Source organism: Chiloscyllium punctatum, chromosome 26, assembly GCF_047496795.1.
Source record: "Chiloscyllium punctatum isolate Juve2018m chromosome 26, sChiPun1.3, whole genome shotgun sequence".
NCBI lineage: Eukaryota > Metazoa > Chordata > Chondrichthyes > Orectolobiformes > Hemiscylliidae > Chiloscyllium > Chiloscyllium punctatum.
The window spans coordinates 78,343,881-78,371,588 of NC_092764.1; the positions used below are offsets into that span (position 1 = coordinate 78,343,881).

The 27,708-nt window shown below is 40.8% G+C and overlaps 1 protein-coding gene across 7 annotated transcripts in view; it reads right to left on the bottom strand.

Annotated features, from left to right (window-relative positions):
- wdr59 (WD repeat domain 59) overlaps positions 1 to 27,708 on the bottom strand; it is a 96,315-nt gene that overhangs the window by 1,124 nt on the left and 67,483 nt on the right. For 3 of the 7 annotated variants that reach the window (XM_072547744.1, XM_072547742.1, XM_072547741.1), the window contains exons 21-27: positions 27,410 to 27,491; positions 21,501 to 21,613; positions 16,911 to 17,049; positions 13,304 to 13,376; positions 12,105 to 12,228; positions 8,473 to 8,615; positions 4,162 to 8,277 (exon numbers count right to left, since the gene is read on the bottom strand). In XM_072547744.1, the coding sequence (XP_072403845.1) occupies positions 8,042 to 8,277; positions 8,473 to 8,615; positions 12,105 to 12,228; positions 13,304 to 13,376; positions 16,911 to 17,049; positions 21,501 to 21,613; positions 27,410 to 27,491 (910 nt within the window). In that variant the 3' untranslated portion in view covers positions 4,162 to 8,041. Of the gene's footprint in view, positions 1 to 3,967; positions 4,057 to 4,161; positions 8,278 to 8,472; positions 8,616 to 12,100; positions 12,229 to 13,303; positions 13,377 to 16,910; positions 17,050 to 21,500; positions 21,614 to 27,409; positions 27,492 to 27,708 lie in introns of those variants that run through there. The other 4 variants (XR_011952323.1, XM_072547743.1, XM_072547745.1 and 1 more) reach the window with 4 other exon arrangements.

Below are 27,708 nucleotides of genomic sequence, written 5' to 3' on the forward strand. Positions count from 1 at the left end.
CCACCCAACTCTCACTGACTTCACTTTTACTTGGGCTCCTTGAGACAGGCAGCATTTGACTGAATGCAGTATGTCAAGGGCCGTGATGATAACCTTTTGAACTTGGCTCTCATGCATAAGCTAACTGCAGTTAAGGAGGAAAACACAAGAGTAATAGAAAAAGAGATAATTCATGGCAGAGGAAGTAAAATTTAGATAGTGAAAGGGAAGGGGAGAATTTTAGGGAAAATGTAAGAGGAAATGCTGAAGGGTCAGGCTTAAATTCTATTTTTACAAAAACAAAGCAAGAGAACAAAGTACTAACTTGAATAAAGGGACATGTGGATGTGAAGAAAACTTGGTTTTGTGCATGACAGGAAAGCACCAAGTATTGGTAGAGAATACAGAATCTTGACAGTGTGAAAACAGGCCATTTGGCCCAAGTCCACACTGACCCTCCAAGGAGTATCCCACCCTGACCCATTCCCCTACCGTAATACTCTACATTTACCGTTGACTAATGCACCTAACCTACACATCCCTGAACACAATGGGAAATTTAGCATGGCCACCTGACCTGCACACCTTTTGACTGTGGAAGGAAACTGGAGCACCCAGAGGAAAGCCACGCAGACACAGGGAGAGTGTGTAAACTCCACACAAACAGTGGTCCAAGTCTGGGATCGAACCTGGGTCAGTGGAGCTATGAAGCAACAGTGCTAACCACTGAGTCACCGTGGAAAACAGGGAGGAGAATAATAAGGGGATAATAATATTGATAATTAATAAGGGGGACCTTATTAATAAATACTTTAACATAAATATAATTATACAGATGCTAGTGTTCAACTGATGTCTGTTTGGATTACAAAATAATGAGACATTTACAACCATACTGGAAACATTATTGGCTACCAAACACTGGATTGATGAAATTTATAAGAAATTTTAGCAGGAACAGTCATAACAGTCAAGGTTTCTATCAGGTATCTAACCCTTTCCTTAAATTGAATGTCCAACCTGTAGGATGAAATGGCATTTGGCATAGTGGTCAACAATTCATGTCCAAAGAACCTGAGGGTAGCAGAATAGGAATAGGCAAAAGTGAGGACTGCAGATGCTGGAAACCAGAGTTTAGATCAGAGTGGTTCTGGAAAAGCACAGCAGGTCAGGCAGCATCTGAGGAGCAGGAAAATCGATGTTTCAGGCACAAGCCCTTCATCAGGAATCACTCCTAGTCTGTAGCCTTGCAAGCTACAATACATCAGGTACAACTTCAAGTTTCCTTTTAAATGACTTAAGGGTTTCCATCTCAACAACTACACTCTGGGTGAAAGCATCTTTTTCCTATGAAGCCTGTAATCCTGCTATCATCATCATACGACATGTTTTCTGGTAATTGACCTATCTGCTGGAGAAACAGGGCTTCCTGATACATGCTATTGAAACTCATTATTTTTCACGCCTTAATTAAGTCACCCCTCTTCTTCCTTCATTTCAAGGAAAAAACTCCAGCCTTTACAATCTTTTCTCAGTTGCATTTTCAGGACCTGACAACATTCTCATAAATCTCTCCACAGTATTTACAGCTTTGGTACTCTTCCCATATGTGATGATGAGATCTCTATTCAAAATTCCAGCTATAGCCTAATCAGTGATTACATACTTCCAGAATTATACCCCTGCTTTTGTTCAATACCTTGCCAAATGAAGGAAAGCATTCTGTATATCTTCCTTAATATCTTGTTCATCTGCCTCTTTCAGAAACCCGTGGACATGCACTCCAAAATCTCCTACTTCCTCTAAAAGATTCTCCAGTTTATTGTATATTTTCTAGCTTTGTTTGTCTTCCATAAATGTATTACCACATACTTCTCCAGATTGATAATTACGGATGAAGGGCTTTTGCCCGAAACATCAATTTTCCCGCTCCTCGGATGCTGCCTGACCTGCTGTGCTTTTCCAGCACCACTCTGATCTAAACTTTAGCAGAATAGGGATAAAGAGACTTTTCTGGCAGGATCTGACAAGGAAGTTGTATTGAGGCTTCAGCTTTCTAAGTACTTAATGTGTGCGTGAAGGAATAGAATTGTCTAGCCAAGTGTGTAGGTGACACGGATTCTCAGTGAATTGTTATCCTGTAAATTCATACATTTTCATTGTAAAGAATGGTTGAGGGGGATATAATTGTTTCTTTTAGAATTGTGAAGAATTATATAATGGAAACCATGACAAATATGTCATCTTCTTCAGAAATAACGTCAGGCTGTTCGGGCTAAGCTTGAAAGTGGAGGGCATTCACAAAAACGGAAACAATATTTATTTCAGTGAATGTCCAATTTGTGGAACAGGTTCCCTGTTCCAGGGAAGAATCTAAAAAATAATTAGATTTACATTGGATAAATTTCTTTGAGAAAGCAACACATTAGGATAAGGCAAGATATATCATGATAAATATAGCAGATTTAGGGGGAAAAGGGTGACTTTCAAACTATGGGTTCCAAACCACCTGAGTCAACTGTAACCTTTAACATCTAGAATTAGAAAAGATTTTCAAGAGTTAATGGATCAAAGATAGGCAAATTGAACTTCAAGTCACACTTGGAACTGGGATGGGGAAAATGGACAATGATTTATAGAATCATACAGTCATAGATTCATACAAGACAGAAACAGACTCTTCGGTCTAACTCATCTGCATCCTAATCTGACCTTGTTCCATTTGCCAGCATCCGGCCCATATCCCTCTAAATCCTTCCTATTCATATACCTTTTAGATGCCTTTTAAATGCTGCAATTGTGCCTGCCTCCACCACTTCCCCTGGCAGCTCATTCCATTCATGCACCACTCTCTGTGTGTGAAGAAGTTAGCCCTCAGGTCCTTTTTAAATCTTTCCCCTTGCACCTTTGACCTATGCCCTCTAGTTTTGGACTCCCATATCATTGAAAAAAGACCTTGGCTATTCACTCTTTCCATACCCCTCATGATTTTATAAACCTCCATAAAGTCACCCCTCAGCCTCTGACACTCCAGAGAAAAAAAGCACTAGCCTGTTCAGCCTCTCCCTATAACTCAAACCCTCAAGTTCCAGCAATATTCTTATAAATCTTTCCTGTACTCTCTCAAGTTTAACAAGATCCTCCTTATAGAAGGGCAACCAGAACTGTATACAGTATTCCAGAAGTGGCCTCACCAGTGTCCTGTACGGATGTAACATGACATCCCAACTCTTATATTCAAATGGTCTGAGCAATGAAGGCAAGAGTGCCAAGTGCTTTCTTCACCACCAGTGACTGCACTTTCAAGCAACTATGCACCTCTACCCCTAAGGTCTTTGTTCAGAAACACTCCCCAGGGCCCTACACAAGTCCTGCCCTGGTTTGCCTTACCAAAATGCAACACCTCACATTTGTCTTAAATAATTCTATCTACCACTCGAACTATCATGTGATCAAGGTCCTGTTGTACTTTGAGATAATCTTATTCACTGTCCACTACACCACCTATTTTGGATTCATTGGCAAACTTACTAACCATGCCTCCCATATTCACATCCGAATTATTTATATAAATGATGAAAAGAATTCTAAAATAAACAAACAGCAGAATCCTGACACTTTAATTTATCTCTTAATTTAACTCACAGGGTAAAGAGATATCATAAAGTAATAACCTGAGGTATGAGGATTTCTCCCACTAATTAAAATTCCACATAAAAAGAGCTCAGTTCCAATGATGTAGTTCATATGTTCATTGTCAAATAGCAAAGTCATAATATTTTGAATTATAATGCTTATTAGGATAAAGTCAAATTGTTAATTTCCAAGGGTTCTTTTTTAAAAACCTGAATCCTCACGTGGGACGGAGAAGAGTTAGGTAGTTGGACGCTGGCAGCTCTTATGTTTTTCAGATTTTTTTTAAACTATTCCTTCACCATGACTTTAACAGCATCCTCTTTTTCAGTAAAGAGGGATGCAAATTACTCACTTAACACCTCTGCCAAGCTCACTGCCTCCAAAAAGCATCTTCATGGTTCTGAGTAGATTGTGGATGAGTTGCATTTTTCAAGACTGCAACTGATTGATATTTTCAGGTAAGAGTATCCAAGGATATGGACAAGAGAAAAAAAATGAACTCAAATTACCATCAAAATAGACTGTCAGGTTGTCAAATGCCAGTTACCAAAGCAAAATCTCAGATTTTTACATAGACAAACATTTACTTTGAACAGTATGTACAACATCCTCTTTGTACACAATTTACAACTTAATTACAAATCAGAGTTGAAGCTCTTGGACTCAGCAGCTTCAAAGTACAGGATCTTCAGCCGAAACGGAGCAGTGTTAACATTTAAAAGTTAATGATCCACTCATTAAGTAAATTCTTAATGAATGGTTGTATGTGCATTCTATTATACTGAATGCAACACAGCGCAAATGTGAAGGAACACCTTGGGAACATGCAAGTCAAAACAAAAACACCAAGATGATACATGACCAAAATGTATGGCTTGTGGGGTTGTTAAACATTCAAAATCATCCGAGATTCACATGGAATTAAAGATTAATTTCCAGGATACTGCTGAAAACCAAACAGAAAAGTCATGCAGGGGCATTAAAAAAAAAAGTGACCTTTTTGAAATTACCTGGAACACTTACTAATTCATGATAATAAAGATAACTGGACAAAAGGCTATCTGACCATGTTCTAATTATAGTCAGGAATCTGATCATGTTCTAATTTGTGAGGGAATGCAACGTGTGTCAGATGATCAATAGCAGGAATGTCGGGACCACAGTATTTGGAGGCACTTGGCCATATGATAAGAATAAACAAAGCTGGCAACTGTAATAACTTTGGAATGGAAGACGGAATTAACTCCCCAACCACTGATGAGCAGGCCTGCTGCTTATTCAACTATTCAAGGGACAGAAAAATCTACATACCATGGACTGGGAAAGATTGAAAAATTATAGGCAACATAAAAAATAATGTTCGTGAAGACAAACTAATATTCCCTCCGGTTTCAAGTTTCCTGGAAAAGTATTGTTCTTCCTCTTCCTGACATTAATGAAACGGTCAGATTGCTATTGCTCTTCCTGTGCCATGGATTCTTCCTTTATAATTAACAGAATTAGCACAAATTCAATTCAGCTTTTAGTTTCAATTTGAACTAACTGGCACCTCATGACCGATAGAAAAGCAACATCCTAAAGACATGAGTGTTATTGCCTCTCTATACCATGGATTTTTAACCATATTTACAAGATTTATGGTCAGATTTCTGGAAGGAAGAGCTAAAACGCACACAAATAATTAAACTTAAAATTTTATATAATTTGCAGATCAGCAGGTACCAGGAGAAAAACAAGCCGTATGGAAACCAGACTGCAGGATGCCTGGGGAAATAACTGGGATTCAGGGGCAACAATGCAAGAGGCCTGGGGCATTGGGAGATTTAGAGATAACTGCCCAGTCACACAGGGAGGAGCATTTCAGGGACATTGAATACTCAAGTTTCACAGTGGAGGCGGCAGGCTTAGTGAGAACACCAGACTTCAAGGAACAATTGCAACAAAGGTTACTGTGGGAGAGTAGGGCTGTTATGGACAATGAGAGATCAGAGGGAAACTTCAGGGATGGTGCAGATATGCATAAACCCAGATCAAATCTTGTTGTGGTGTGGGGCTCCCATTAGCTAGCTCGACATCTGTTCTGCTATTTAATGTAAATGAGAACATGTGAGGCCACTGGCAGAGCGACCTTGGCATTTAATCACTGGTGCCAAAGTCCCACCAGATGAGAGCTGCTGACCAGTTAGAGACTATCAGCTCTCGCATTCAACATCCGTACCATCCACCACAGAGAGTGTTGTAACTATGAATGGTAGGACATTCAGGATCGAAAAAGGACGAGGATGTAAGTGATTTGTAGGAGTGGTTCTGGGTTTAACGGTCACAGGGAGAATGGTCAAGAGCTTCAGTAACGTGGGAAAGGGTTGACTCTGGGTGGAAACTTCTGTCTTATGTCCAGTCCCTCAATCAGGTACTCAAAGATTTCAAAAAGTTGATGATGGACCTTCCCACCCCAGTGGAAATGGGATGGCAGCTGATTTCAGATACAACATCCTCTTAATTTATTAAGTTGCTTTTCTGCCTTCACACGTGCCACCTCTGGAAACACAATTCTGATGTACATCTTATTTTTCCATTTAATTTCCCACACTGTAAAAACAGAGTGGTCACCAAACATTACAGCAATCTGCTAATTTCATATAGATACAAAATTAGGTAATAATCATGCAACATAAATAATTCTGGACCTTGTGTGACCTAACTGCAAAGTACCAAATTAGAAGGAAGGTGGGAAAGAGTTAGGAAAACTATGTATATATAACAAAAAAATCAACATGTGCAAATGGCTGAAATACTTAAAGTGACACATATAATAGTTCCAGTTTGAAATGTTGTTTCAAGGGGTTGCGGGATTTTATGACCCACGGGTTTATTTTCTTTTTAACTCGGCCATTATGCAGACAGCCAGGTAGTTCCTTGACTAAAGATATACAATGGATTTGCTATTCATTTTACAGCCGACAAGAACGATTGATGTTTAGCTAAAAGTGTCAGTCGCATTGATACTGTAGCAAAGTTTAAAAAAAAGGAAACCCACTGCACCCTCTTCTTGGAAGGAGTCTCAAATGCTTCTGAGAGGATCAATATTTTCAGACAAAATGTGCAGTGGCTTTCACTGAAGTCCAATTGAAAATAACAGAAACAGTGCCTCTGCCAAAATTAGCCTGAAGAATGGCTGTTACTGCAGACGAAATGCTTGAATTTGGAGTTCTGTATCGCTAACATGGCTAAAATACTTCCAGTCACTGTTTAAAGCAGTAGAAATTACAACGCAAGTGCTTCATGTCTTGCAAAATCAAGCAAGCCCAGTCGCATTAATGGTAGCGAATGGTAAGTCACGTGTCAGTACTATGGTTAGTACCTATGCTCACAATCTAGTTCACTTCCACCATCCAATCATTTGCTGGGCAATTCGTTAACCTCTGACAAAGCCTGCCAATTTATCTAAAGGGCCCATTCACATGATCTCAAAGATGATGAAAGATGGCATAGTATTGGATGTGGTCAATCCATTCAAGAACCGCCCAATCAACTTTATTATTTTGTGCTCAAGATGAAAGATGTTAGGAATAGAGATATCAAGCAGCCCCAGGTTAGGGACTGCAGTCAGGAAGAGTTAAGTTCTGTCTAATAATATCCAGTAATGAGCTTAAGCCCCAGGTTTCAGAGAGAACCCCCTATTGCATAAGCATTCTAAGCTGCCCACATGTTTCGAGTCTGATACTAAGCAGACAGAACAGTTAGTCTGAGCTGGTATTTAGTCCACTTCCAAGAATGAAGGCAGCAGTAAACCAAGGATGCATGAGTACCTTATTGAATTAAATTAGTCTGACTGTGCAATTTAAGTCAAGATAAATACTGCGTATGCATTGTGGAAACGGACTAGCAGCAAGCTGTGAAACTGGGGATAACTGCACAAACCTCTGAAGGAACATAATACTTCCGCTAAAAAGGCCTGACTTACCAATCACGGCTTTGTGGATTGTGGTCACTTCAAGTCTGAAGTATATTCACTCGTACATGACAAGTATGTAGGATCACCATCAACAGCTGGACAGCGATGACCATCATCAGCTGGATGATGATAACTGTTAACAAGTAAACAAATTCCCATTTCAGTCCATTTTAAAATATGCTCTAGTAAATAAGTCTTGCTTTTCAACTGAAAATTCATTGTTGCTGTACTGGAGAATGTGCAAATCAAGCTCCCTCCATTCCTTGAAGCAGAATTCAGATATTGTAGAAGTCTGAACTTTTATCCTGGTGCCTCAAAGAATAAAATTCCAGTCTTAAGGTTCATTCATTGATTAAATTTTTCACATCTCTGATCAACAGACAGTCACAATTTCAGTTAAGAATAGACAGACAGAATATCTTGGAACACTATTCAAGGCCTCTTATTATGAGCAGCAGTAGCAGATTTCTTTTAAAATGTGCTCTCTAGTAGGCAATGGCAGCCACAGCCTGTGGGACACACTTCCTGGGTCCTGAACCATTCCATCATGTGACTAGTGTGGCCACCATGCCCACAGGTAAGACAGAAGTTGGCAGATCCACGAACAGCAACATGGCAGATAGCACATTGGAAGGTGAATCCTTTGCAAATAGCACACTGCGTCCCTCGGACTTCACTGCGGCAGTGACAGCAGTACACACCAAATTCTGAAGGAGAAAGCAGACAAAAAATGTAATTGGACTTAAATTGAGAATTACACCATTTTTTTACTCAATTATGAGGCAACTAAAGAAATGGGAGCTGCACCATTGACATCAAGGAGTCTGAGTAAAATTAGAGTCAATGGGAAGACTCTGCTGGTTGCAGTCATACATAGCACAAAGGAAGATTTCTAAACTTACCAATCCCCTTGTGAGGGTCTGGAGGGCAGGAAACAAACTTCAACACTTCTGCTCGCTTCTCTCGCAGACCCCAGCGATATAGGATCTCCCCGTAACACTTCTTAAAGTCATCATATTGCAGCATATTGGCTGGATCAAGTAGCCTGGTAATTGAGGAATCTAAAGTTAAATCACAAATTCAAAATATACACAAACAATATCATCTTTGCATGAGAAATGAGAGGGCAACTTTTCATCCAGTGAAATACTTTGATCACAGTTTCTCAGTTTCTTCACTTTTCCTGATTGAATCTTTCTGCACTATGGACAGGTAGTTCTGGTATAATATGCATTTTGGTAGCGCAATTTGGCTAAAACATTGTTGAAGAATGAGGGAATGATATTTTGGGTAATGCTTACCTCAGTTGACAACAGTGCGATTTCAGCAGGGATCGGTTCACGCACTTCATTCTGCTCATGGACCGAGGTGGATGTCGAAATCTTCGCGCCGTTTTGCGCATACTTCAGTGCCTGCGCATACATGATGTCAACGCCAGACTTTGTACCATCCTGCGCGTGCGTGATGTCAGTGCTGAGGTTTTTGTGCCATTCTGCACATGTGCAGTGAGTGCTCCGGTCTTCAAGTGTTAAGGGCTTGAATGGGTAGAATTTGTTCAGGAAAGTTTCCTCAAGCAGTATACACCAGGGTCCTATCTGGGAAGGGGCAAAAATTAACCTGTTCTTGGGAAATAGGGCAGGACAGGTGACAGAGGTGACAGTGGGGGAACACTGTGGGACCAGTGACCAGAGTTCTATTAATTTAAAATAGTTATGGAGAGGGACAAAACTGGTCCACAGGTTTAAGTTCTAATTTAGGGCAAGGCAAATTTTGATAGAATTAGACAGGAACTTGCAGGTCAAAAAATGTGGTGCTGGAAAAGCACGGCCAGTCAGGCAGCATCCAAGGAGCAGGAGAGTCGACATTTTGAGCATAAGCTCTTCATCAGGAACGTGAAGATTTTATGCTCGAAACGTCGATTGTCCTGCTCCTTGGATGCTGCCTGACTGGCTGTGCTTTTCCAACGCAACATTTTTTGACTCTGATCTCCAGCATCTGCAGTCCTCACTTTCTCCTAGGAGCTTGCAGGTGTTGATCGGAGTACTTTGCTTACAGGTAAAGGGACATCTGGCAAGTGGGAAGCCTTTAAAAATGAGACAGCTAGAGTTCAAGGTCTATATGTTCCTGTGAGGGTGAAAGGCAAGGTTGGCAGGAAGAGGGAACCCGAGATGACAAGAGATATTGAGGCGTTGACCAGAAAAAAGGAGGCGAGGCTCAGGGTCTGGCAGCTGGGATCAAGAGAATTCCTGGTAGTATAACTGGAATACAGGAGTTTACTGAAGAAGGAAATCAAGAGGGCAAAAAGGGGACACGAGAGCGCCTTAGCGGAGAAGATTAGATAATCTACTTAAAGTACCTCTTTCGATTTACAACGAAAAAGAATAAAGAGAGAGAATAGAGCCACTCAAGGACCAAAACAGACATGTAGGTGTAGAATGGCAGGAGATGGATGAGGCTCTCAATGAATATTTCTCACGTGTTTACCGTGGAGAAAGATATAAAGACTTGGGAACTTGGGGAAGTTAGTGGTGATGCCTTGGGGTCAAGTCCATATCACAGTTGAAGTGGTTTTGGATACATTAGAATATATGAAGGTGGATAAATCTCTTGGTCCTGACCAGATATATCTAAGAATGCATCAAGAGGCCAAAGAAATAGGAGGGACCCTGGCTGATATTTCTGAATCATGGTTGCCATGGGTAAGGTTCCAAAAGACTGAAGGGTAGCAAATTCAAGAAGGGCTGCAAAGAAAAGCCTGGGAACTTCAGACCAGTAAACCTACCATCTGTGGTGGCGGAGTTACTTGAGAAGATTTGAGGGATAAGACATACATCCATTTGGAAAGACAGGATTTAATTAGGAGTAGTCAGCAACTTTGTGAATGGGAGATCATGTCTCACAAATTGTTAGAATTCTTTGCTGAAATGACCAGGGAGGTTGACGAGGGCAGGGCAGTAGACGTATTCCATATGGATTTTAGTAAGGCCTTTGATCAGGTTCCACATGTGAGGCTGCTCTGGAAAGTTAAGATAGCATGGAATCCAGGACAAGCTGACAAATTAAATGCTTGTCAGACCAGAGGCCTGTGATTAGTGGTGTGCGTCAGGGGTCAGTGCGAGGCCCATAACGGTTTGTTATTGATATCAGTAATTTGGATGAGAATGCACAAGGCACGGTAAGTAAGTTTGCTGATGACACCAAAATTGGCAGCATTGTGGACAGTGAGGAAGGTCATCAGAAATTACAGTAGGACCTTGATCAGCTGGGGAAGTGGGCTGAGAAATGGCAAATGGAGTTTAATTTGGGTAAGTGTGAGGGTTTGCATTTTGCAAAGTCAAGTCAAGGTAGGAGTTTCATGAGGCTTTTGGCACACTGGCCTTCATCAGTCAGGCCACTGAGTATAGAAGCTGGCAAGTTATGTTTAAGTTGTACAGGACGTTGGTGAGGTTGCACTTGGGAGTATTGTGTTCAATTTTGGTCACCTTGCTGTAAGAAAGATGTTATTAAACTGGAAAGAGTGTAGAACAAATTTACAAGGATGTTGCCTGGACTCAACGATCTGAGTTATAGGGAGAGGTTGGACAAGCTAGGACCTTTTTCTTTAGAGCATAGGAGACTGAGGGGGAACCTTATACAGGTGCATAAGATCATGAGAGGCATGGATAGGGTGAATGCACTCAGTCCTTTTCCCAGGGTTGGGGAATTGAGGACGAGAGGGCATCAGTTTAAGGTTAGGAGGTGAAAGAATAAATGGGAATCTGAAGTGCAACATTTTATATGGAGGGTGGTATGCATATGGAATGAGCTGCCAGCAGAAGTGGTTGAGGCTGGTACATTAACAACATTTAAAAGGCATTTGGACAAATAACATGGATAGAAAAGGATTAGAATGATATGGTCCAAATGCAGAGAAATTGGGTTAGCTCAGACGGATATTTTGGTCAGCATGGACCAGTTTGGGACAAAAGGTCTGTCTCTGTGCTGTAGCACGCTCTGACTCTATAGCACACTATCCAGACCACTAATCTTTCTGCCTTCCTTCCTCGACTCCAAGAAAGTCACAACACTAAAGGCTCTCTTGATAATTCAGCTCATTTACCCCAGCAAGCAGTTGAACTATAAAGATCTACGTGGAATCATATTTAATTCTTGGTTTGTACGAACTGGTTTTCACCAATAGACATGATATGATTGGTCTCAGAAATGCCATTTAAAGGGGAAGTAATATTTAACCAAGGAGTCTGTAACTGATCAATGCCCAACAACTGCTCCTGAAAGTACACCCCATGAGAGTACAAAGGCACGATACCTTTCACAGTAAAATGGGTTTCACGACAAACTATGGTCACTTGAATAAGATATAAGGGGGTGAGGAGTGTGTCAATGGATCTCAGTAAATCAAGTCCAACAGGAGGGAGAGAAGACTTTTTTTTTCAAAGAACAAAAACTAAAACAAGCTTCAACAGTTGGCTACTATATATTTTCCAGTCTTGGTTAAATATTATATGAAAACAGGTAAATTATACTCACTCACTTTTTATTCCTTTCATGCTGCTCCTTCTCACGTTCTTTAGGATCAGTGTAAATGTGATTTCCATACCGATAATCATCTGGTGATTCGTAACACCAAGAATTAAGATGTTCTGGTTCCCGGCCCACTGAAAAAGTGTAGTATGTTAATTATACATTATCTGAGGCCACTGCAGCAATAACCCCCTCAGGATCATTGCCAGCCTTGCAATGGTATACAGACAAACACGAGAGCTCTGCTGTGATTTAAACTTTCTTCATGTTGTTTCATCCCAACAGAACACTCAATGAGTTGGTACAAAAACAGACACCAACAATGTAAGACCAAGCTTAAAAACACGACCATAGCTAAAGAAGTTAGGTTGAGTATGCACAGTGAAAACGGGGCTGGACTTGGTTACAGGTTGAAAACCAAACTCTTTGCATTCGGATGAAAACAAAGCATGCAATTAACATCAACTAAATACAGCGTTCTAACACTCCAGAATTTAGTTCCCATTAACTCTAACCCCTTTGCTAACTTTGGAAAATTACTTTACACAACCAATTAAGCCAGTAACAAGATGCTAGCTTGTTTTTAGTCATCACAAATGGCAACACTTGTAAGTCAGGAACAAGGGACCATAATGGGTTAAAATTTAAAGATTTCATATAATCTAATTTTCAGGTGGTGAAGTCCTCTGAACTTTCACAAGAACAGTCAGAAAATATCATTACTCCAGTGACGTTGTGAAAATAACTCACTTGTGCTGTCCCACTTACTGGTTACAATGGCCCACAATTCCAAATATCCAGGTAATATTGAAAAAACAAAGATGACATCTACACAAAGGATGGAGTGGGTTTTACATTATGCTGTACTATAGGACACAACAGTGTTATACTTATTACACTATGTACTGTCGGATCAACTAGATATTGCTGAAATGTACGGTCATCCAGAACAGAAAATAGTGGAGAGAGATTACAATATGATGAACTGTATGATAAAGCACAGTTTTGTGGAGATTATGCTGGTGTACTGTAAGAGAGTTGTGTCTTAATTTTTTTTTGCTCTCCATTTGCAGAAACCAGCTGCTGATAGTAGTTTTGATTGTCTCCTGGTGTAACCTGTTCCACCCATTCTAACTACTGCCAGAAGTCAGAACATTTCTACTGCAAACCATCTGTTCATACTGCTCCATTTTTCTCGGATTGATTTACCTATGTTCCATCCAGCAGACCAGACAGTGGTTTCAGATGTGCTTGAGTAGGATCCTGAAGAGGCATAACCTGACTAAGAGACCCAAAAAAAAATCGTTAAATACTGTTCAGAACAGGGCTAAGAAAACACTGCTGCTAATAGAATACACATGTTCACATATCTGATCAGAGTTTGAACTCAGGCCAAAGACAATAATTATATAGAATATATCTGCCTCTCAAACAGAAAATTAACTCCTTACTTGCCACAAACAAAAATATTTTGCAATTCAACTCTTTGTCCACTCAATTTGAAACTTGACGTCTCACTACCATCGGCAGAATTAATCTCATTGCTACCTCAAAACAAACATAAGACCATAAGACCATAAGACATAGGAGTGGAAGTAAGGCCATTCGGCCCATCGAGTCCACTCCGCCATTCAATCATGGCTGATGTGCATTTCAGCTCCACTTACCAGCGTTCTCCCCGTAGCCCTTAATTCCTTTAGACAACAAGAATCTATCAATCTCGGCCTTGAAGACATTTAGCGTCCCGGCTTCCACTGCACTCCGTGGCAATGAATTCCACAGGCCCACCACTCTCTGGCTGAAGAAATGTCTCTGCATTTCTGTTCTGAAATGACCCCTTCTAATTCTAAGGCTGTGTCCACGGGTCCTAGTCTCCTCATCTAACGGAAACAATTTCCTAGCATCCACCTTTTTCAAGCCATGTATTATTTTGTACGTCTCTATTAAGTCTCCCCTTAATCTTCTAAACTCCAACGAATATAATCCCAGTATCCTCAGCCGTTCCTCATATGCTAGACCTGTCATTCCAGGGATCATCTGTGTGAATCTCCGCTGGACACGTTCCAGTGCCAGTATGTCCTTCCTGAGGTGTGGGGACCAAAACTGGACACAGTACTCCAAATGGGGCCTAACCAGAGCTTTATAAAGTCTTAGTAGTACATCTCTGCTTTTATATTCCAACCCTCTTGAGATAAGAGACAACATTGCATTCGCATTCTTAATCACAGACTCAACCTGCATGTTTACCTTTAGAGAATCCTCGAATAGCACTCCCAGATCCCTTTGTGCTTTGGCTTTATTAATTTTCTCACCATTTAGAAAGTAGTCCATGCTTTTATTCTTTTTGCCAAAGTGCAAGACCTCGCACTTGCTCACGTTAAATTCCATCAGCCATTTCCTGGACCACTCTCCCAACCTGTCTAGATCCTTCTGTAGCCTCCCCACTTCCTCAGTAATACCTGCCTGTCCACCTAACTTTGTATCATTGGCAAACTTCGCTAGAATGCCCCCGGTTCCCTCATCCAAATCATTAATATATAATGCGAACAGCTGTGGCCCCAGCACCGAACCCTGCGGGACACCGCTCGTCACCGGCTGCCATTCTGAAAAAGAACCTTTTATCCCAACTCTCTGCCTTCTGTTAGACAGCCAATCCTCAATCCATCCCAGCAGCTCACCTCGAACACCATGGGCCCTCACCTTGCTCAGCAGCCTCCCGTGTGGCACCTTATCAAAGGCCTTTTGAAAGTCTAGATAGACCACATCCACTGGGTTTCCCTGGTCTAACCTACTTGTTACCTCCTCAAAAAATTCCAACAGGTTTGTCAGGCATGACCTCCCTTTACTAAATCCATGTTGACTTGTTCTAATCAGACTCTGCTCTTCCAAGAATTTAGAAACCTCATCCTTAATGATGGATTCTAGAATTTTACCAACAACCGAGGTTAAGCTGATTGGCTTAACCTCTTTTGCCTTGATCCTTTCTTGAACAAGGGGGTTACAACAGCCATCTTCCAATCATCCGGGACCTTTCCTGACTCCAGTGACTCTTGAAAGATCTCAACCAATGCCTCTGCTATTTCCTCAGCCACCTCTCTCAGAACTCTAGGGTGTATCCCATCGGGGCCAGGAGATTTATCAATTTTAAGACTTTTTAACTTTTCTAGCACTATCTCTTTTGTAATGGCAACCATACTCAACTCAGCCCCGTGACACCCTTTAATTTTTGGGATATTACTCATGTCTTCCACTGTGAAAACTGATGCAAAGTACTTATTAAGTTCTCCTGCTATTTCCTTATCTCCCATCACTAGGCTTCCTGCATCAGTTTGAAGTGGCCCAATGTCTACTTTTGCCTGTCGTTTGTTTCTTATGTACTGAAAGAAACTTTTACTATTATTTCTAATATTACTGGCTAGCCTACCTTCATATTTGATCCTCTCATTTCTTATTACACTCTTTGTTATCCTCTGTTTGCTTTTGTATCCTTCCCAATCTTCTGATTTCCCACTGTTCTTAGCCACTTTATAGGATCTCTCTTTTTCTTTAATACATTTCCTGACTTCCTTTGTCAGCCAAGGTTGTCTAATCCCTCCCCGGTTAATCTTTCTTTTCTTGGGAATGAACTTCTGTACAGTGTCCTCAATTATACCTACAAACTCCTGCCATTTTTGCTCTACTGTCTTCCCGGTTAGCCTCTGCTTCCAGTCTATTTTAGTCAGTTCCTCTCTCATGCCCTCATAATTACCTTTATTCAACTGTAACACCATTACATCCGATTTTGCCTTCTCCCTTTCAAACTCCAGACTGAACTCTACCATATTATGGTCGCTACTTCCTCAGGGTTCCCTTACTTTAAGATCTTTTATAGAGTCTGGTTCATTGCAAAGCACTAGGTCCAGAATAGCCTGCTCTCTTGTGGGCTCCATGACAAGCTGTTCCAAAAAGCCATCCTGTAAGCATTCCATGAATTCCCTTTCTTTAGATCCACTAGCAACATTATTTACCCAGTCCACCTGCATATTGAAGTCTCCCATGATCAATGTAACCTTGCCTTTCTGACATGCCTTCTCTATTTCCCGGTACATGTTGTGTCCCTGGTCCTGACCACTGTTAGGAGGTCTATACACAACTCCAATTATGGTTTTTTTGCCTTTGTGGTTCCTCAATTCCACCCACACAGACTCCACATCATCCGACACTATGTCATTCAATACCATAGATTTAATTTTGTTCTTAACTAACAAGGCAACCCCACCCCCTCTGCCCACCTCTCTGTCTTTTCGATAAGTTGAAAAAACAAAACCTTATTCCCTTGTGACCATGTGAACCAATACATCCAATAAGCGATGAATGGTGAACGTTCATTGTTCAATGGGAAAGTTTAACCACCGCTCTTTAAGGATACTTTTGGGTGACTTGGATCCACTTATCTGAGGGCAACTGTACAGTCTTGATGTGTTTGATGGAATGGAAGCATTTGAGTTGCCCAATGTATTATTTCCATCACCGCTCTAAACCCAGAGCTTGCTTAAAAAAAGGTCAGACCCAAGGATGGCACAACACAAGCATAGCATCATCAACACTAAGGCGAATATCAATCGTAATTACCCACTGGCTTCTTGTTGTCTTTACAGTCCATTTGATTGGTATGAGATTTTTACTGGGGCTATGCCAACTCAAACTACCATGACTAGCAGCAAGCAGCTGTAGCACTGGCTTCAAAAGTGGCTAATTATAACTATAAATTGCAATTAAAGGTAGGAGTAGTAAATGGCATATACTCCAGACCAGCTGACAGGAAACACACACTTACAGAATGCAAAAAAGGAGAAGTGCGTTGGTGGACCTGCTGTCCTATGCTGCCATAGTCCTGAGGCCTGGACTGGGCCTCAAACACGCTGCACAGCATGGCAAGAGTCTGAACATCATGTATTGTGCTGTAATGAGTCAGGCTGTGAAAAAACACACATAGTTAAAGATAGATCAGTAAAGTAGTGTAGGAGATGGAACAGTGTCTCATCTGCTTATTAATAGCTTTGAATAATGTTAAATGTAACTATGATAAACCAATCCAAGCAGCATAGGATTCAGATCAGTCGAAGAACATCACAAAAACGAAAATACAGTGAAGATGAGCAGTTCCCCATCTAATCTGCCCTGCCATTGAAACCTACAAAATATATAGCAACTCCTGTTAATGTTAAAACATGAGGGTTTGACAAAGTTTGGAGTACAAGGAAACAAGAAATAAAGAAGCAGATACATCAGTAGCCTGATCTGCTTTTCAAATATGTTATGACCAAACTTCCACATCATACTTTATTCCTGCTGTAACTCCATATTTCTTGATGCTTTTTGTGCCAAAAATCTACCAGTGTGAATCTAGAATGCCCTCATCAAAAATACAGAGAAACAGTGCAGTACTTCAACTATCCGGAATAATTAGTCATTTTGTCATAGAGATCTACAGCACAGATAAAGGCCTTTCGGCCCATCAAGTTTGCTTCAGTCTGAAACAAGCTAACTATTCTGATCCCATTTTTTAGTGGTGGACCTGTTGCCTTGTATATGTAACCAAACATCTAAACATCTCTTCAATGTTATAAGTGTTTCTGCCTCTACTACCCTTACAGGCAGTGATTTCAGATTACTACCAATTTCTGGTTGCAAACGTTTTTTCTCACATCACCTTGAACCCTCCTGCCCCTTCCCTTAAAACTATGTGGACATGGTGATTGAACCCTCCATCTAAGAGATAACTCTCTTCCTGTCTACCCTACCTATGCCCCTATAATTTTATATATTTCAATCATGCCTCCCCTTCAAGGGAAACAACCCCAGCCTATCTAATTTATATTCATAACTAAAACTCTTTGTTCCAGGCAATATCCTCGTAAATCTCCTGACGACCTTCTACAGTGCCAAACCATCCTTCCCATAATATTGATTCCAGATTACACAATATTCTAGCTGCGGCTTGACCAACGTATCAGACAGTCACAACATAACTATCCTGATCATAAGCTCTATGCCTTGGCTAATAAAGGCATGGATCCCATATACTTTCTTAACCACTTTATCTACCTGTCTTGCCACCTTAAGGGACTGGTAGAATGCAGACCAAAGTTTCTCTGATTCTCTGGGTTGCCCGGGGTCCTGATGCTCTTTATGTATTCCCTCGCTTTGCTTGTCCTGCCCAAATGCATCACGTCACACTTATCCAGATTAAATTCCATTTGCTATTGATCAGCTGATCTACATCCTTTTGTAAGCTAAGATAATGCTCCATTTACCACACCACCAAATTTGATATTATCTGTGAACTTACTGATCAGCCCTCCTACATTCAAGTCTATATTATTTATACATAGCAGAAATAACTTCAATCTGTGCAGGACAGAGGCTTCTCGTCACAAAAGTACCCCACGTCCATAACCATCTGCTTCCTGCCATTCAGTCAATTCTGGATCCAATTTGCCAATGTTTCTTGAATCCCAAAGGCTCATGCCCTCCCTATCAGTCTTCCACATGAAACCTTATAAAAGCCTTGCTGAAGTTCAAGTAGGCTATGTCAAATGCATTGCCCTCATCTACATACCTGTTCACCTCTTCAAAAAGTTCAATCAAGATGGTCAGGCAGGACCTCACCTTAAATTCATGCTGGCTTGATCATTGCCCAAATAATTCTGTCTCCAGAACTGCTTCCAATAATTACCCCACAGGTAGCTTAGACAAACTTCCCAGTTTATCCCTTCCACCCTTTTGGAATAATGGTACAGTACTAGCTTCTCCAGTTGTCAAGAATCTCTCCTGTGGTCAGAGAGGAATTGAAAAGTGTCAGTGCCCCTGCTATTTCCTCCCTTGCCTCACTCAATGGGAGATATTGCACCGAGCTCCGGTGATTTATCTACTTTTAACCAGACCACTCAGAATCTCCTCTCTGTCTAGGCTAACTTATTTAATTATATCATAACACCTCTCCCTGATTTCCATTTTCCAAATCAACCCTCTCACTAGTGAACACAGACCCAAATATTCATTTAGAGCCCTACCTACATTCTCTGGCTCCACTGACAAATTATTACTGTGATCCTGACTGGGCCCTACTCATTCCCAAGTTATCCTTTTACCCTTAACATATTTGAAAAATAACTTGAGAACTTGCTTTACATTACCTACCATTATCCTTTCATGCCCTCTTTTCATTCTCCAAATTTACTTTTTAAGTTCCTTCTTGCACATTCTATACTCCTCTAGGATTTCTGCTGTTTTTAGCTCTCAATTTCAATCATAAGCTTCCTTTTTCTCTTTATCCAATCCAGTATATCCCTCGACATCCAAGGTTCACTGGGTTTATTCGTTCCACTGTTTATCCTTATTGGAACATTTGGCCCTGTACACTCCCTATTTTCTTCCTGAATGCGTCCCATGCTCTGACAGAGACTTATCAAAAAATATCATCTCCCAGTCCACTCTGGCAAAATCCTATCTGATCTTATTAAAGTCGGCCACTCTCCCTCCCCCCCCCACCAAGTTTGGACTTGGATTTCAGGCCCAACCTTCTCCTTTTCTATAACAATTGTGAATCTAACTGAGTTATGACTGCTGTCTGCAAAATGCTCTCCCACTGACACCTCAACCACTTGCTCGGCTTCATTACCTAAAATTACATCCAATACTGCACCCCCGTCTTGAAGGATGTTCCACATAATGGTTTTAAAAAGCTTTCCTGAAACATTAAGAATTCTGTGCTTTATTTCACACTATAACTATCCCCCCACTATCATTGCCCTATTACTTTTACACTTTTCTGAAAATTTCCTGACATATTCCTCTCTAGTTCTCTCTCTCACTGTTTGGGGGCCTACTGTACACTCCCAGGAATGTGACTGCACCTGTTTGGTTTAAGTTCTACACATAATAGCTTCATTTGAGGAGCCCTCTGAGATGCCATCTCTCCTTAGTGCTGATTCCTTGATCAATATGGCGATGCCCTTCTCCAGCTCGCCTGAAGATCTTACATCTTGGAATATTGAGTTGTTTCACCTATGTTAATTTATACCCTCAACTCGCTCATCATTGCATTAAAGCAAATACCAACCAACCTTGACATACTTCCTTATGCCTTAACTGGCTTATGCTTATACTTTACCTTTCAGACTCACGTGCTGTCTCTTCTAGTTCTGGCTATTCATCTCCCCACGCTGAACTTTCTCTCAGAATCAGCTCTGCCCCACATTCCCAAGTTAGTTCAAACTCTCCCCAACAACGCTACCATTAGAATAAATATCCGTGTAAAGTAAAAGGAGTGCTCAAAATCATGAATAACTCTCAATACTGATTGTCTTGGCAGAGTAAACAAGTGAAAATGCACAATAAATGGTAGGAAAATGAGAAATTAAGAGGGAGAGAGAGACTTTCCAGTGCACCTGCACAATTCCCTGAAGATATCAAAATAGAGAGATAAGGGTTGAATTGGCAAAAATGCTGTTCATTAGTAGTATAGATATAGGGGATGATGCTCAAACTATATAAAACAATGGTTAGACAGCAATTACATTTTTGCTATCATTCTGATCACTGCATTACAGGAAGGATATAATTGCACCAGGGAGGGTACTGAAGAGATTTAATAGGATTTTGCCAAAGTTTCAAGCTGCATTTTTCCATCGTCCAGAATATTTTTTCTCTTCGGAAAACAGTGATTGAATCTTCCTCCACGATATTCTCAGGTCGTATATTCCATGCCTTAACTATTTCCTGGGTTTTTCCAGTGTTTTTTTACCCCTTTACGTTACCATTATTTCTCTTGTCAATTATCATAAATCAATGTCATCTAGCTCCTAACCTTCCACCAGTGGGAACAGTTTTGCTTCATCTGCTCTGTTCAGATCTGGCATGATTTTGAATACCTTGAACAAATCTCAAATTTCTCTACTCCAAGGGCCTGCAACAGCCTCACCAATCTAAATAACTGAAATGAACTTTTTCAACTTAGGAATCGTTCATGAATTTCTTCTGGGCTCTTTGTAATACCTACACAAACTAGTAACCAGATTCCTGATATTACAGTCGTCAATTTTTCAAAATAGTAACATAGACTGTGAAGTGTTTCTGATGTCTAAAGATCACAAAAGGTCTACACAAATGCTAATCTTCCTCAGAAGCCAAAACAGCGAACAGTCCTGCAGCACCCGTCAATGATGACTGTTTAGTCCAATAAGAAATTTTAAAGAGGACAGCACAATGTGTCAATAAGGCTTTAGATTTACCCACATTTTACACAGTTAAAAAAGAATTTGAGATATTCAGATATATAGGTTTTAGGTAATTTCAGACAACCTGTGCCCTGAATATTGGGTCAGTTTGTCACATCTATTACTGTTAGACAAATCAATCTTACAGTGACTCCAGTAGCTGTCGGCCAAACGGATGTCGTGCCCACGGTGTCTCGACATCAGGGTCTGATTGGGGACTGAGGAAGGAGTCTGTAGCAACAGCAGCCAGAGACCACACCTAAAACCCAATGCAAAGCATTAGTGTGTACTGAAGAATGGGAAAATATAGAGATACACGTCTGATTTGACCATGGAGCGACAAAAGGGTTAGTCCATCAATTTGTCTGCCAGATAACTGGTTGTAGCAAATATAAAAGTCAAAACATTGTCCCACTGTACTCAATAAAATCAAAAATTCTAAGTCAGTGTTTTCAGATAACAGACAGCAGTATTGTTCAGTGTCTAGTTTAAAAGATAAGTCAAGGAACTCACGTACAATACCAAAACGCAAACAGGGGACCACAAGATTGAGAACATTTAATGGTCCCAAAGTTGTATTTTGAAATCCTAGGATAAAGACTCATGGATGCAAGAAATTGGCAAAAAATAATGGAAATATGAGAAGGTTGTGTAGCCAATCTCAATTTCACTACAGCGAAGATACACCAAAGAAGGAAAAGCACAAAAATGCCCATTCTAGCTCAGTTGGAGCATTCTTGCTTCAGTTATAAGGTCAACAATGGATCAGAAAATATGCATACTAGAGTGCTGAAGAGTGCTTCACTTTTGGAGACGTAGCCTTTTACATGAGATGTTGAACTAAGGAACCACCTGCTCTTTCATGTAAATATAAACAATCCCAAGAAGTGCAGTAGAGTTCCCCTGGTGTCCTAAGAATAATTGTCACTTACTAAGATCACCATTTTATCTTTGATATAAAGTAAATGCCAGGAGATTGATTGGGCTGACTGACCATTCATGGTGGTGTTTATGCTCCAGTGGGCCTTTTCTCATCTTTCACCTTCTAAATCTATTGCTGTCACGACTAATTTCTTTCTCACTCAAATACTTGTCTAGTTTCCCCTTAAATGAATCTGTGCTATTTATTACAGCCACTCCTTGTGGTGGAATGTTCCAAATTCTTTCAATTCTTCCATTCAGCTAAATAAGCTTCTTTTCACCTGCTTATTGGATTTCCTGGTCAGTCTCTGATATTGATGGCCTCTGATTATGCTCTTCCCTTCAAGAGGGGACATTATTTACCCATTCAGTCCTATTAAAATTGAGGAATTTTTAAGAGGGAGAGATTCAATAGGCCAAATGGCCTCCTGATGTCCCATCAATGATTCCATCATGCAATCCATTTTTCCAAGAGACAAAGATAGTCAATCCTGTCCTGATATTATTCCTCACCAGTTATAGCATAATCTTTGTAAATATTTTCTGCACCCTCTCTAGTTACCTGTATAACCTTGTTATAAAATGGCAATGCATTAAACTGCATACATTAAACAAAGATTCAATACAGGTTTAATATAACTTTCAATTGTTTAATTCTATCCCTCTGGAAGTAATGCTTATTATTTAATTGGTTATTTTTAGGGCTTGATAACATGTGGCACATCCTCTAGCAGCAATGATTTGCACCCAGAGATTCCTTTGTTCCACTATCCCCACCAAGACTTGCATCTTCCAAGAAATAAAGTGACTTCCTTATTTCTGCTACATCACATTTATCTATTTAAACTTCATCAACAATAATGCCCATTTTTTACAATTTAAAAAAAATATTGTCTGTAATTTGCTGCAGTCTCAGTACTGACTACCCTAGTCCCCAAAATTTGATGTCAGCCAAAAATTTAGAAGTTGCAAATTTGCTTCCAAAGCCGAAATCGTTAATGTTTTATGTGACAAACTTTAGCGCCAGTTATGATCCTTGTGGAACATCACTTTCCACTTTCTACCATCCTGCACCTCGCTCTTGTAGTAAAGACCCTACCATTTTTCCGACAAATGATATGAATGTGGCTGAGGGAGTGTGAGAGCGCACCCCCTCCAAGAGAGATAGAGCACGCATGAGAGCAAGCGCGAGAGAGAGCACAAGCAAGAAAGAGAGCGCACAAGAGAGGGACAGAGAGAGAGAGAGAGAGAGAGAGAGAGAGAGACAGAGAGACAGAGACACACAGAGAGAGAGAGAGAGAGAGAGAGAGAGAGAGAGAGAGAGAGAGACAGACACAGAGAGAGAGAGAGAGAGACAGACACACAGAGAGAGAGAGAGAGAGACAGAGACACAGAGAGAGAGAGAGAGAGAGAGAGAGAGACACACAGAGAGAGAGAGAGAGAGAGAGAGAGAGACACAGAGAGAGAGAGAGAGAGAGACAGACACAGAGAGAGAGAGAGAGAGAGAGAGAGAGAGAGAGAGAGAGAGAGAGAGAGAGAGAGAGAGAGAGAGAGAGAGAGAAGTAGTGTTGTATCTCTTGGAAAATAGTAATGCTAAAAGGCAGAAGCGCAGCAGAATCTCAATAACATATATACAAGTCACTAAAAGTATTAATGCAAGGTAATAAGGCAAATTGAAAACTTAGATTTATTTTGAGAGGAACACAATCAGAAGTTATGCTCAGCTTGTATTGAACTTTGGTCAGACCACATTTGGAGCACTGTGTACAATTCTAGTTGCCATATCATAAAAAAAAGGCTGTAAAGGCAATAGAGAGATTGCAAAACCCATTTTACAAGGATGACATCAAAAGTCAGAGAGTTAAGCCTTCATTAAAGATCCAAAGATTGGATCTCTTTTCTCTCTAGAGAATCCAGAGGGATGGTCTATTGGAGATCTTTTCAATTATGAAAGGTTTAGACAGAGCAAACATACAGCAATTTCTACTTTAGCAAGAGAACAAAATTGAAGTTCTCGGTCACAGAAATGATGAACTCAGGAGAATGGTGAGAATGTGCGACATGCTCTCACAGGGATAGTTAAGCCAGAAGTATAGATACATTTAAGGGGAAACTATCTGTGTCGGAAATATTTAGAGGGAGGAAGTAGCATAGTGATAATCTCACTGGACTGGTAATCCAGACGCTCAAGCTCAAATGCTCTGGGGTTGTGGGTTTGAATCCCACCATGGCATATGGTGACACCTGAATTTGGTTAAAAACAAATTTACAATCAAAAAGCTCGTCTAATGGCAACCATCAACCCACCTGGTTTTATTCATAACTAACATCTAGAAAATCGTATCAAACTTGGGAGAGATGCCCCCTAAACTGGTCAAGGAACAGTCTGATACAGTCACTCACACAAAAATAATACCACACGATGTCCAAGAAACTACCTGGGACCGGTAGACATAATCTGTCCTACCAGTCGAACAGTAAGCTACAATCAGTAGTATGCTGACTAGACAGTCCTTAACATGAACTCCCAAATCAATGAAATTTTGTGGATTCAGATCAAAGATGAGTAAGTAAATATCTTGATTACCAGATACCTCTCACACACACTCCCCACTCCTCCATGTTGTACACCAATTGGAGAAAGTACAGAGTGCGGCAAGAGGACAGAATGTAGTCTGAAAGGGATTTCACCAGCAAAAGCACTAGCCAAACCCTAAAGGACACTGGTGCTAGACTAAGTCTGCAACAGATAAAGAAATCAACAAGAGAGAAAAACCTGACTTGACCTCATCTTCACCAAACTGTCACGGTTGCATCTCTCCATGACATTTGTGGTTCTAACCACCACACAATGTTGTGAAAACAACGTTCTGTCTCCTTATTGAGGATACATTTTATTGTGCTACGTGGCACCAACATATTGTTAAATGGGATAGATTTTGAGCAGATCTAGCAATTCAGGAACACCTATGAGTGCAATTTGCAAATTCATAAGTAGGCCAAAACTAACCATGGGAAGCTGTGGACCACCAGCAGAACATATATCATCCAAAGTCTGGAAACACATGGCCAAGTATATTCCCCACTCTATCATTAATCAAACTGGAGTCTAAACTCTAACTGAATGGATACCTCAGGTGGGAGTGTCAGGAGTAGCATCAGGTTTATTTAAAAACTAGGGGTCAACCTAGTGAAGCTACAACACAGGATTAGTTGCAGGCCAGATAGGGAAATGCATGTGACAGACAGGGATAAGGTCAGAAGTCCTACAATTAAAAAATTAGATGTAAATTCTACAGTGCTCTCATATGCAGGCATGAACGTTGGTGGAAGTTAAAGAACTAACAGATGGACGCAGCACCGTAAACATCCCCATCTTCAACAATGAAGAGGTCCAAAAGACGACGACTAAAAAGACAAGGCTGAAGCCTTTCCATCCACCTTCAGCCAGAAATACTAAGTGGATGATTCATCTTGGCTTCCTGAGGATACCAACATCACAATACCAATACCAATTTCCAGCCATTTCCATTCACTTCGGGTGATACCAAGAAATGGCTGAAGACACTAAATATTGTAAAGGTTATGAGCCTTGACTGAAGACCTGGGCTCCAGATGCTGCACCCCGAACCAAGCTTTTCCTGGCAATGTGGAAAATTTCCCAGGTCATATACTGCACAAAAACAGGATAAATTCTACCCCAGTCTACCATTGATCAAAGTGATGGAACAGTTCTTTGACACTGCTATCCAGCAGCACTTGCAAAGGAATAACTGGTTTTCTGATTTTCAGTTGAGGTCTGTCAGGGCCACTCCCTCCAAAGTTCATTGCAGCCTTGATCAAATATAGACAGAAGAGGTAAACTCCAGAGAAATTAGTACCAATGGGAATGAGGGAGAAAGGTCTTGATTGGTTGGAATCACACTTAATACAAAGGAAGATGCCTGTGTTTTATTTGAATTCATGCACGGGACATAAGTGTCACTGGTTGCATTTATTGCCTGTCCCTGGTTATCCTTGAAAAGGTGGTGGTAAGCTGCCTTCTTGAGCCACAGCAATCGGTGTGCTGTGGACAGATCCACAATTCGATTCCTGAGGTCATCATTTGAGTTGCGGGGTATCAATGCAGGAGTCCCTCAAGGTTATGTCACAGGGTCAACCTTTTCAGATGCTTCAATAACCTTCCCCCATTCTTAGATAATGAAGCAGCTTGTGTCCACATGCAGCAAAACCTGTCAAATATGAGGCTTAGGCTCATGAGTGCAAGTGGCATTATCACACAAATTACAAGCAATCTAATCATTTCTCCTTCACATTAAATGACAAACATCATTGAACCCCTCACTATCAACATCTTGGAGCTTTCTGTGGACCAGAAGACTGGACCAGCCACAACCAGTGAGTACACTAATCTAATCTAATCTAAACAACAGATCAGAGGCTGGAAATTCTGAAGCCAATAACTCACCTGTCTATCCAATGCCTGTCCACCATCTCTACAAGACACATATCAGGACTGTGATGGGACACACTCTGCTTGCCCAGCCTAAGGCAGTTCTAACAATACTCAAGAAACTTAACAGCTAGTTCAAAGCACCCCAAACAGTGGCACTGCATCCAACACCGAGGGCTCTTATATCTAGAGCAGCAGACGCAAGGGAACACCACCACTACAATCCCTTCCAAACCATATACCATCCTGACGTGAAGCTATATTGCTGTCCCTTCGCAGTCGCTGAGCCAGAGTCTTGGAACTCCCTTCCCAACAGCACGGCAGGTAGATCAAAAACCCAAAGAATGTAAAGCTCAAAAATGTAACTCATAACCAGCTTCTCAAGGGCAATTAAGGATTGACAAGAAATGCTGGTCTAGCCAGCCACACCTCAACGCTACAGACAAACAAGAGGAGGATAAACATCAGCACAGAATGGCTAGGCCAAATGGTCTGTTTCCGTGCTGTACATTCAATGTAATTCTATTAGATAACTGCAATCTACTCAAAAGTCAAACACATTGAGAGATTTACACACAATTGGACACCCAGTGACTGGGCTAGATCTATAATCATAAGTATGCCCTCACTTTCAACTTCCTTAACATAATTATAGATAGGATAACTAAACAGGATCAGTACTTGTACAAGGTCTCTTCGTCCAACTGATAAAGCTGCAGCAGCATTCTTCTGACACGTATCCTGGATGTCATTCACATTTAGTCTGAAAAACGAAAAAGCTGATGTCAGAGAAACAAGAAACCAAACCTGAATGTTTCTACATATCTGTGGTCAGCCCAAGTGGCTGGAATCAGACCTATTGCATGCAATTCTGATCTCTTTCCTATTGGAAAGAAGTTGTGAAACTTGAAAGGGTTCAGAAAAGATGGATGTTGCCAGGGTTGAAAGATTTGAGCTATAGGGAGAGGCTGAGCAGGCTG